The sequence below is a fragment of the Myotis davidii genome, unplaced genomic scaffold, assembly GCF_000327345.1.
Source record: "Myotis davidii unplaced genomic scaffold, ASM32734v1 scaffold174, whole genome shotgun sequence".
Lineage (NCBI taxonomy): Eukaryota > Metazoa > Chordata > Mammalia > Chiroptera > Vespertilionidae > Myotis > Myotis davidii.
The window spans coordinates 7,750,691-7,762,936 of record NW_006289087.1 but is presented as its reverse complement, the minus strand read 5'-3'; the positions used below and the strand labels follow the sequence as shown (position 1 = coordinate 7,762,936).

General features: G+C 43.6%; 1 protein-coding gene across 1 annotated transcript; it reads right to left on the bottom strand.

Moving 5' to 3' along the window:
• Positions 1–2,655: 2,655 nt before the first annotated feature.
• Positions 2,656–6,805, bottom strand: RGS1 (regulator of G-protein signaling 1). The gene is made up of 5 exons (XM_006761295.2): positions 6,543–6,805; positions 6,161–6,241; positions 5,670–5,731; positions 4,217–4,380; positions 2,656–3,476 (listed from the first exon to the last, which is right to left on the bottom strand). Exons 1-5 carry the CDS (start codon positions 6,686–6,688, stop codon positions 3,291–3,293), a joined length of 639 nt encoding a protein of 212 aa, XP_006761358.1. The 5' UTR covers positions 6,689–6,805; the 3' UTR covers positions 2,656–3,290.
• Between the last annotated feature and the right edge of the window lie 5,441 nt (positions 6,806–12,246).

Below are 12,246 nucleotides of genomic sequence, written 5' to 3'. Positions count from 1 at the left end.
CAAGAATCATTGATTGGCTGCCTCCTGCACGCGTCCTACTGGGGTCAAGCCCTTGACTGGAATCGAACTTGGGACCCTTGCAGTTTGCAGGCTGACACTCTATCCACTGAGCTAAACCAGCTGGGGCTATTTTTCCTTTTCATTGAATGTATTGGTTAACAAAATTATACAGGTTTCGAGTGCACAATTCCACAGCACATCATCTGTACATGGTTCACCACCGTTGCCCCTGCTTTTAGTATGACAACAGAACACAACCCGTGAATCTCAGATTGAGCAGTTGGATCAGGTTTCTTTAGCCAGCAGATGTCCCCGGAGCTAAACACATCTCTTATAAAACAGCCACCCCATAACCAACAATGCCAAGGAAGGGAAACTTATCTTCCCAAGTGCTCTTGTGTGATATCTTGAATTCATGCAGCTATGATAATATTTTCCTTTTTGAAAATGAAGAGGTGTCTGAAATGTTTGTTTTGACCAATCTGTCCAGAAAGTGGATGGCTCTGTAGCATGGCTTCTTGTCAAGACAAAGACCAGAACATTCATTTTATGGCCAGCGTGTGTGTGCTGGACTCCTCACGCTCCACAGCCCGCGGCAACTGGATGATGTCATGTGACAGGAGTACTAGAAATAGAAAGACAAAGACCAGAACATTCATTTTATGGCCAGTGTGTGTGTGCTGGACTCCTCACGCTCCACAGCTCGCAGGGACTGGATGATGTCATGTGACAGGAGTACTAGAAATAGAACCCGGGTCTCTTGTGTTTATATGGACTCAGAACACCTCCAGCCGACACTCAAAATAACTCCATAGTGGGGTAAGGTGTTTGAAGGCCTTTACGGAGGAGTGATTCTTCCTGGGGCTTGAATAAATGGGCTTTGGAGCCTGGAAGGAGGTAGGAAAAGGAACTTTAGGTAGAGATTAACCAAAGTGAAGACCAAGGGCTTCAAGAAAAGGCAATTAATCCAGTGTGACGTCACGGTGGGAAGGATACCCAGAGGGGAGTAATGAGAGCTACACCCTGAAGGTCGCGCTGGGAGTGTCTTGAGGTCCAGGAGAGATTCGTCTGTCATGAGAATGACATGTCCAGATCTGTGTTTGAGAAGGTGATGCTTGTGGCTGTCCAGAGCGTGGATTGAGAAGAGGCTGGAGAGAGGGGAAAAGGGGGAGAGAAACACCCGATGATGATGATGATGATGATGATGATGATGATGATGATGATGATGATGGAGGAGGAGGAGGAGGGGAAGCAGAAGGGGAAGGGGAAGGGGAAGGAGAAGGAGAAGAGGAAGCAGAGGAGAAGCAGGAGGGGACCGGACTCCCTTCCTAAGCCCCTGTTATTATACGACCTGCTAAGCCATAGGATAAAGCTTAAAGCAGAGCTAATTGGGATGCTGCCCCATGGAAACTCAAGAACAATCCTTTTAAAATCGGATCTGCACATTGCCCCACCTCTTCCCTGCGTGCCCAGTAACCGGACATGCCTGTACTGAGGGCATCCATGGTATTTCAGTGTGGTGTGTGGATGGCTGATGATTCCATCCTAGTTCTCCAGGCTATGCTGGATTCTGCATCTTCTTGAATTTTTTTTTTTTTTTCTGCTCTCTGTAGGCAATCTCTCCAGAGTGGTCTTACTGTTCTACTTAGGCGACACTTAGGCCTTCTGCAGACTTGTGAGAGGAAATGCCTTCTGGTCAGTAGCGGGCAGTGTCGCCTTGTGGAAGGAGCATGGATTAGACTGGATCCCTTGGAGATTCTGACTCGGTCAGCCTGGGCGGGGGGCCCTGAAAGGGGTGCTTTGTTTTGCTAACATTCTAGGTAATTCTGAAGGTTAGCTAAATTTGGGAAGTAGTGATTTGATCTTCCTGAGTCTTGGCTTTCACAGGATTGCTATGAGCATTAAATAAGAAAATGCATCTGGGTTTTATAAACCTTCAACCACCATAAAATATCAGTTGTTACTTTTTTCTTTTTTTAAAGAAGACCCTTGCTTGAATTTTTTTAAAAAAAATCTTTATTGTTGAAAGTTTTCCTCCCCCCATTGACTTCTTCCAGCCTGCCCCCACCTTCTACCCCAGGCAGTTGTTACTTCTTGAAATAACTTTTTTGTTCCTTTGTAAAGGACTTTTTTAGTTGCACATCAGTTTGAAGATTGGCTACATGAAAGCATATTATATTTGTTTGATTTTTATGCATTCTCATAACAAAGACAAAACTAATAAATTCTGTCTAATACATATATACAATACATAAAATATAGGATTAATTATATGATAGTTCCATTTAAAATTTTTTAAAGAACTAATGTTTAATTGCAACTTTAAAATAGCCATGCGCATATAAAAATATGTTAACAGCTTGTGCCCTTAATAGTTTAATATGCCCATAAAATCTCACTTTTCCTGGATGCATACTAAGTAAGCATTTTGGGTTAAACAAAGGTGAACAGACCCAGTGAAATGTATCAAATTCCTAATTGTGATTGTATATATTTTCAGGAACCATTTGGGCTGTCTCATTGTAGACAACCCCAAATGAACTGGACGATAATTTTAGATGTTGAAGAAATGATAGAAAGCAGAAAACCCTTGCTTGAATTTTTGTTAAAACTGAGGAATAAATGACAGTTAAAAAAAATATCCAGGAAAATTTAAAAAAAGGAACCACTTGTATGTATTTTAATAGAAAACACGTTTATTATGGACACTGATAATTTAATTAACAAATATATCCTGACTTCCCAGTTTTAAGAGCAATAGCTTAAATTAAATACATCGTCCTTTTCTTCATCCCTTTCAAGCCCAAAGCAATCGCACAACAAGACAACACTAACACCACTTTGTGTCAATGGTGATCTCAAAAGTCATCCGAATGAAAGAGATTTCAGCAGCTCAAGACAGTCTCTGTAGAATAATATGCAGCATAGAAATCCGTTGACCTTGAAGCTGATAGCATGTCTTAATCAGTTTCCAACCTTTGTTCACAGTTTCTGTGTAGCTGGGATGACCCAGCCCGGTCAGTTCTGAGGAGTTTTCTAGTCCGTAAGTCAGTCTATGTCACGACAGTACCAAAGTGCCTCCTTCCTTCCACTGGCTCTCATTTTCCACCCGGACCTTCTTCAGCCCCACGTCTGGATAGCGTCCACGTTAATCCATTGTGAGTGCTTTCGCCTCTCCCCGGGCCTGTCCAGTCACCCCCGAAGGCCAAGGTGCTCACCCAGGGAGCCATCCGGGAACATTCCTTCTGGGTACTCGATACCATCTATAATTCCCTCCAGCCGGGAAATGGTCACTTTAGACTATTCGCTTGAAGGTCATTGAGAAGATTTAAGTATATATTCGACTTGAGGAACCTGGGGTACGAGTCCTTCTCCATAAGGGTGTATACGATTTTCTGCGCTTCGTCGAAACACGTGGGGGTCGGAGCTTTGATCTTCTTGGCTGTAGATTCTCGAGTGTGAAAGTCAATATTGATCTACAAAGGGAAGTTCTCATTAGTGAACACGCACTTCCAATTTATTGCATATTTTATGACATTACTGTGTGGGTTTTTGGGGAAGCACCTCAAGATAGAGGTAGTTTAAGCCCTTATTTAAATCAGTTCAAATATCTCCTGAATGCCTATTCTAGACCAGACCCATCCTAGGTGTGGCGGAATTAAAAAGAAATATCACAAAAAAAGCCTTTGCTCCAAGTTAGCTCATTGTATAGTTGGGTGATGCAGAAAAGGCAGGCATGAAAAATTTAAATGTCTCTCAAAAAAGTGACATGGACATTTAAAATGTATAGGAGGAGAGGGCACTTTATGCAGCTGTTTTTTTGGCTCGAACCAAACATATTTAACTGGAAGGCAGGCACCACTAACGGGAAGTATGTTTGCCGCTGCATCGTATGTATGTCTGTATTACACTAACCTGTGTTTTATCTTCATCCAAGATAAGCTAGCTTATTAAGAACTTCCTGGCATGCAACTCTGGCCAGTAACACAGGACCCCATCACGTTAGCTAGTTTTGCAAAATGAATCTTTTATCCAATCTTTTCACAGATACAGAAAGTTAGATGATCATGGCACTGGGCTATATGAACACCCCTAAGTAGATAGCTGTGAAATCACGGCACTCCAAAAGGACCTCATCTCGCTATGTGTGCTGAAGGATATTTCTGCGCCCAAGTTCCTTCACACGTGAACGGGTGATCATGAACTTGATACTCACTTGTTTAGCAGCGTCTGAATGCACAAAGGCTTTGTATATTTTCTCTGCCTTGCCATGCAGGAGATCAGACTCGGTTCTTTTGTAGTCCTCGCAAGCCAACCAGAACTCAATGTTCTCCTCACTGAACTCAGACTTTAGGAAACTGCCGAAAACGTCTTGACCAGCTAAAAGAGAGAGAGAGAGAGAGAGGGGTGAGATACTCATATTCATTGAGCCAGTAAAGTAACATCTTGAAGAAGAAATTTGCTAGAAAATACTATTATATGGCGGTTGCTAAAATAGCTGGGTCATGGTTTGTAGAGATGGAAAGGCCTGATGCCTTCATTTATAGCTTATCTGGGGCCGGACACACTTGTCCACAGCCACAGGCTGCTGAGCAGTGGCTGTGAAACTGTGTACTTTGCTCCCTCCCATCTGCTAATGAAATGAAAATTCTGCTCTGCTAGAGGCTACAAAGCAACCTCTTTTCTAATGTAAAGTATCTTAGGGAAGCAAACATTGACAAAGGATATTAACATCATGTTTATGACTAACGAGTCTAATTTCCCCGTCCGATTCACATTAGTCAGAAAATGTGAGGCCTCTACGTTCCCTGTGTGTGATGCACTGATTGTATTTGCAAGTGTGACCGAGACTTTCAAATGGGCCATTTCTATAACCTGCATCGGTTTGGCTGAATCTTAAACTAAGTCAGGTCATAAGGTGGAGGAACCTGGTTGAGCTGTGTTAGTGGCAAATCTCCTTAAGGTGTTGGTGGGGAGAAGAGGATAAGTGCACACTCGACAGACACACTTCCTATGGACCCCTCTCTCCCGCGTCCTCATCCCAGTGGAATTGCAGTGGCCGTGATAAGAAGAAGGGGAACCCGTTTCCTTCTTCACCTTCTCTCATCAGAAATGCCTCACAACACTGTTTACAAATCGTTCTTTATTGTACCCGTGTTGTGCCATGTGTCATATGATATATTATGTGTCTTTGATTTTGAATCCTTGGCACCTCTGAAATGCTTGCCACAGGCAAATGGGCTGAAGGAGTGAGTTTGTGAATGAGTGAATGATGCAATACTAATTGAGTGAGGGACCGCTACTGATAAAAATACATGCTCTCGGTAGCTTTCAGGACAGCCGTCCACATGCTGAGAGGGTTGGCTGGCTTTTAAAAGTGTTAAACCTCAGAAGCCCAGCACCATTTACAGTTTTGCTCCTATGCCAGCCCATCCTTGGGAACCTGTGGCCGGCTTGGCAGATTGGTCAGTGGCAGCACCGAGGGCTAAGCAATCCTTACGGGGCAACGCGGCACAAGGTGCGGAAACGACCCGTGACCACACAGAAGCTGGAATACAGCTCTCCACACGCCCTCCTGTCCACGACCCTGTGTCTGAATAACGACGCCCTTGAACCTGTTAGCCTGTTGGGCCGAACCCACACACGGTCGGTAGCTCCTCTCTCCTTACCTCGGTTGGCAAGAAGTTTCTCCAGAGATTGAGACCACTGCAGCACTTCATGAGCAGAGAGCCTGCAGGGACAAGGTTGGCACACGTCAGTGAATGTTTTTCGTAGTCAGAGCGGCTGCTGCCTTTTCATAACGTCACAGACTAAGACCCTAGTCCTGATACATTTTACTGAGACGTGTAAGGAAACAAAACTCTCCTTAGAATTACTCTCGAGAGGAAGTTTCCTATGGAATCACTATATAAAAATATCTGCCAACAGAATACAAAAAAAAAAAATCCAAGTACACATCTGCCAACAGTATGATAGATAGCAACTATATGCACGCACATGTTGGCGTTTCATTGCTGTTGGGATTAATATGCTCGTCTCCTTAGGCTTGTTACTTAAAATAAGCGAAGTCCATTAAGCACCGTGTTAATCTCTTGCTGGAATACGGGGCGAATGCATAGACCACTTGTACAAGGATCGTTCAGTGGGTTCGTGTACTTACATGTCCTTGGACCTGGACGGTTTCATCCCAGATTCCATATGTGGGATCATGGATCTCAGGTATGCCTTCACGTCCATTCCGCTGCAAAAGACACCAAAGTGAGTAGGATGCTTTTCATTGATAAAAAGAGAACAGCCTGAAATAAACTCCTCCCGTGACTAAGGCGATCATGTTGTTAGATTAAGATTGAACCAATTTAAATCCAGAAAAATTCCCCCCGAGTTGGATGCCCAGGCATGATTCACTGTTTAATACAACAGAATATACTAAGAACACCCAACAGGTAATTGCTCTGCTCCGGCTAAACGGAGGGCTCACTCCTTCTGCCACTCAAGAGAATCTCAGCCCAAAGTCCCCACGCGAGACAGCAAAGGGAACTTACAAGGTCTTGGGCCTCCTTTTCTGCGTCTTGTCATCCAGCAGCGAATGATCTGTGCCTTGCAGCTCCTTCGGGGGAGCGGAGAAGAGCATTCCGGGCATTTTGTGCAACCTGGGCGCGGGGATGGCTGCTCCTCGCATGGTCCTCATGGGGCGACTGTCTGCTCGCCCACAGCCCCGCTGCTTTATATAGCGCAGGCGGGCGGGCTCGTGCTGCTCAGCCAGTCTGTTTATCAGGCCGCGTTACCACAGACACTGCAAGTTCCTCCTCTCTCGCCGGGCTGTGACGTGGATCTTGAAAAAAAAAAAGACTACAGTGATGCGTTGTGGTTGAAACTTAACCAAGTGAGAACAGGTCACTTGATTAGAAAGAAAGAAAATTAAACACACAGAGGCCCCACATCTGCAGCGTTAGCCGTTAGCAGGGTTTGGTTCCAGGGTACGCGCGGGTCTTCGTCAAACTGCATCGTTCAGGAAAAGGCCTCATTCGGAGTATTTATTGTATCGCATAGAAACCCAGTAGTAGGGACGCTTGCCCTGATGCGTTTGCTAGTTCTCCACCGTAAAATCCATCTGATCACAGTATGTTAAAGAGTTCCTTTTTTTTTTTTTTTCCCCGTTCAGGAAGCAGTATAATAAATCATTTTTTTTTGTTTGATTATTTGTGCATGGATCCGGTAGGAAGGAGAGTAAAGAGAGGTTATCTTCACGGTTCCCGCCTCCAACTCTCAGCCCTTATTTTCAGGGCAAGAAATTCCCAGGTGTGGGCGAGGCTTTCTGCTGACGAGACACAGGGTGATTTTAAGGGGCGCAGGGACTCTCATATTTTTTAGGAGTATGAGGAACCTGTCACGCTGATTTTTATACACATTACTGCTTAGGATAAAAATAAAGTAAATTTAAAAAAAACCCCATGGACAAGTAGAAGTATAGTTAACACAAAAATATGCCTTACTCTGTAAATATACTGATGGTAAAGAATTGTGTAGTATCAGAGGAAAAACTGCTCATGTTCAAACAAGAGTGTATTTGGACAGGCCAATAATGTATATCCATCTTCCACATGTTGACAATATCTCTGAAGATTAAAGTGTAGCTTTAATTAAGATTAAGTGTTTTTTTCCAAAGTCCCAAGGAATGAGATGACGGATCACTGGTGGGGTAGCGGGTACTGTAAGCTCTTCGGAGTTTATATATAGACGGTGTTTATCTATGAAGAGCACAGTTTAACTTAAGCCTCTTTTGAGTTTTGCCCTTGAAAAGACAAAGCAGATGTGACTTAGGGAGGCTGCTGCTGGTGTTACTAGGCAAAGCTGAGAAAAGGCAAGACAGCATGGACTTTCCTCACTGGGTTCTGTCATCAGGATAAAAAAAATATTGGTGAGGGAATCACATTTATAACATTTCAAAGTCACTTCCTTCACCACCATAAGCATACACTGTCGGCAGCGAGCGTCATCTGATGTTGGGAAGATAACATCGTGATGCATTAAGAAAGGCAACTGGTGAGATGAGCTGGCCATGGCATGACCCAAACAGAAGTGATGGGGCTCAGAGACCAGTGACATAAAGGCGTTTGTTTGTGCACTCCTTGTGGTTCAGGCCGTACTTCAGTTTTCTGTTAAAATCTCCAGCATTGCTCATGGTTGTTTATCGAGTTAACATCGCCTCCCCTTAGATAATTGTGGGTCAGTTATGTTAGAGAAGAAATGGCTTCGTGTTTATTTTGAATGGCTCACTATTATTGTCATCATCCATCTGGACCGATGATTCCCAAAGTATGTTTCCATAGCACTAATTCCATTGGTTGTTAATGAGCACGATAAGGACTACAATAGCAGCAGCAGCAAAGGGTATGTGGCCACACAAGTTTGGGAAATACTGGGTCAAAGGTAAATGTTTTGCCTGGCCAGTGTGGCTCAGTGGTTGAGCATCGACCCATGAACCAGGAGGTCATGGTTCTTAGGATAAAAATAAAGTAAAATTTAAAAAACCCACGAACAAGTAGACGTATAGTTAACACAAAAATATGGCCGACTATGTAAATACACTGATGGTAAAGAATTGCAGAGTATCGGAGGAAAAACTGCTCATGTTCAAACAGGAGTGTATTTGGACAGGCCAGTAATGGATATACATCTTCCACATTTTGGTTCTTGATCAGAGCACATGCCCAGGTTGCGGGTTTGATCCCCAGTGGAAGGCATGCAGGAGGTGGCCCATCAGTGATTCTCTCTCATCATTTTTGTTTCTTTCTCCCTCTCCCTCCCTCTCTGTGAAATCAGTGACAACATATTTTTTAAAAAAAGGTAAATGAGTTTCTTTTTAAAAAATATATGTATTTTTTTATTGATTTCAGAGAGAGGAAGGGAGGGAATCATTGATTGGCTGCCTCCTGCACGTTGGATTGAGCCCACAACCCAGGCATGTGCCCTCGACCCGAATTGAACCTGGGACCCTTTGGTCCACAGGCTAATGCTCTATCCACTGAGCCAAACCAGCCAGGGCAATAAGCTTCTTAACTTGATCACATCTTCTGAGAGCCTTTAATATGTGACTGCATATTTGTCAAAGTTCAAAAGGCGGGTAGAATATACAGCAGTTTCCTAACATTCTTGACACCTGGGCCCTTGTTAAGCAGGGGAAATAGTTTGCAGAAATAATGTTCTCTTGACCCCACATTGGGAAACTCTGGTCTGACTTAGGGAGAAATATTCACCTCTCAATTCCTTTAAACCTCCCACGTGTTGCTCCCTCCGTACAAACTTTCGAGCTCAAGCATTTGCAAGCAATTGTAATCGCACACTTCCAAGCCCACGTGGAGAACTGAACTTTGAGAATTGAATTGCACACTTCCAAGTTCACCTGGCTCCATCGGAAATTCCTATGTCACAAGTGGCTGCTGAAGCTGCCCGGATGGCACAGTGATACAGGTGTTCTCTCAAAGGCTGCTTGCTGGCACATGCAAAGCTGCCTGCACAGAGCTAGGCAAATTTGAGGAAGGTGCATGTACAAAGGTTCATGAGTCATGGCAAGGCACTGAACGTTCCCTTTCAGTTGTGTACAGAATGTCCCTTCCTGGCTCTTCTTTATGAAATTCATGAAGAAAAGGCAGATGATCAGATAGTCCCTTTCCTGAGCCAATGACTCTGGTTGAAATTGTGGAGGATTTGGTAAAAGCCAGTAGAAGAAATAGTGGCTCTCGCCAGCATAACCTGGGTTGTGTAGTTCCTCTGCGAAGTTGTGCCCTAAGTAATTAGGTTGGAGTCCTAAGGAAAGGAATACTTTAAGAGGTCCCAGTGTTGTCATTTTATTGAAAAAAGTAATGCACTTTATTTTTAGAGCCATTTCAGATTTATAGCGAAGTTGAGTGGAAAGTACTGAGAATTCCCACTTTCTCCTTCCACCCCATGCCTTCCCCACCATCAACATCCTACATCAGTCGGGCACATTTGTTAGAGCTGGGGATGAACCTCCAATGACTCATCCTCATGACCCAGAGTCCTTAGTTCACCTTGGGCCTCACTCTCCATGTTGCTTGTCCTATGGATTTTGACGAATGTATGATGACATGTGTCCACCATTATAGTATCACACAGAATAGCTTCCCTGCCCTACAAATCCCAGTGTTATATTTTAAAATGGCTCGGAGATTGGTTCAGTACAACATTTCAGAGTATGGCTATCCATTTGATAGGGAAAATTTTAATCTTTGCTGAGTTGATTTTACGGTTTGGCTCTGATCACTCCAAGTGCCTGAATCCTAGTAGGGAGAGCCTTGCTGAATGACGTTTTCATGCTTAACATTGACTAAAATGATGCTGAGCCTTCATAATGCTGCTGAGGTTTTGCTGCAGACATTAGGAATTTTGGAGAAAACGTCAATAATGAGTACAAAATTGTATCTTTAAAAAAATCATTGGCTTGCATTTTTCATTATTTACTTTACCAGGGAAACATTGGTTAATAACATTACATTTGAGGTACACAGCTTTGTGATATGATGTCTTAATACTCTAGTGCAGTGGTCGGCAAACTCATTAGTCAACAGAGCCAAATATCAACAGTACAACGATTGAAATTTCTTTTGAGAGCCAAATTTTTTAAAATTAAACTATATAGGTACGTACATTGTTATTAACTTAATTAGGATCCTCCTAAGCTGGCCTTTGCTAAAAACGTGGTATTTTGTGGAAGAGCCATACTCAAGGGGCCGAAGAGCCGCATGTGGCTCATGAGCCGTGGTTTGCCGACCACTGCTCTAGTGTATGCTTGCCACCTGAAGTCCAGTCTCCTCCAATCACCGTGTATTAGACCCCGTTACCTTCTTTGTCATCTTTTTAAATAAAATGATAACACTCACCCCCTGTCCTCTCTGATAATCACCATTCTGTTGTCTATACCTAAGAGTTTGTTTTGTGTTTGTATATTTCATCTGCTCAAATTGTTCTTTTCTGTCTTATATTCCACATATGAGTGGAATCATATGGTTCTTGTCCTTGTCCATCTGACTTATTTCACTTAGCACAATACTCGCAAGATCCACTTACGGTGTTGCAGATGACAATGTTTCCATCTTATGGCTGAGTAATATTCCATTGTATTTATGTCCCACACCTTCATCTATTTACCTGTCAGAGGACACTTAGGTTGCTCCCATGTTTTGGCTGTGGTAAATAATGCTGCAGTGAACGCAGGGATGCATCTATCTTTATGAATAAGTGTTTTCAAATTATTGGGGTAGATTCCCAGAAGAGGGATTGCTGAGTCATATGGTAACTCTAGTCTTGATTTTTTGATGAACCTTCATGCTATCAGCAATGTGGGAGGGTTGCCTTTTCCCCACATCCTTTCTAAAACTTTTTTATTTCTTATCTTATTGATAACATTCTAACAGGTGTGAGGTGATATCTCAACTAGGTTTCGGTTTGCATTTCCCTTATAGTGAGTGAAGTTGAGCATCTTTTCATATCTCTTTTGGCCATCTATTTATTTATTTTTTTGGAAAATTATCTCTTCAGGTCTTCGACTCAGGAGATTGTATCTTATTAGTATTATATTTTTTAATCCTCATCTGAGGACATGCTTATTGACTTTAGAGAGAGGGGGGAAGGGAGAGAGAGATAAAGAGGGAGACATTGGTGTAAGAGGTAAACATCCACCAGTTGCCTTCCCGTATGCACCCCAAGTGGGGAATGAACCCACAACCTAGGTATGTGCACTGACTGGGAATTGACCCTGCAACATTTGGGTGTGCAGGATGGTGCTCCAACCAACTGAGCCTCACTGTCCAGGGTATGAGATTGAATCTTAAAAGTAAAAATATATTTATATATTTACTAGAGGCTTGTTGCACGAGGATTCGCACATTAGGCCTTCCTTCCCCTGGCTGCCAGCACCGCTTTTCCTCTGGCACCTGGGACCCAGGCCTTTGGTCCGGCCTCAGTGGAGAAGCCAAGCCTTGAGGCTAGGCATCTCCCCTCTGGCCGCAGCGAGGCTCAGCCTCAGCGAGGCTCGTCTTCTCAGCGAGGCTTGGCTTTTCCGCTGCGGCCCCAGCGAGGCTTGGCTAGAGAAGCCAAGCCTCTTCAGTCTTCAGTCTTCACTCCAGTTGGAGCCTTCAGTCTTCACTCTGCGCCTGCATATGCAAATTAACTGCCATCTTTGTTGGGATAATTTGCATAGTTGCTCTAATTGGCTGGTGGGTGAAG

Coding starts and splice junctions, on each gene's coding strand:
- RGS1 (XM_006761295.2), bottom strand. CDS start 6,688: ATGAGGACCATGCGAGGAGCAGCCATCCCCGCGCCCAGGTTGCACAAA. Junction 5,732..6,160: donor CCGTCCAGGTCCAAGGACAT/GTAAGTACACGA, acceptor TTGTCCCTGCAG/GCTCTCTGCTCATGAAGTGC. Junction 4,381..5,669: donor GAAACTTCTTGCCAACCGAG/GTAAGGAGAGAG, acceptor TCTCTCTTTTAG/CTGGTCAAGACGTTTTCGGC.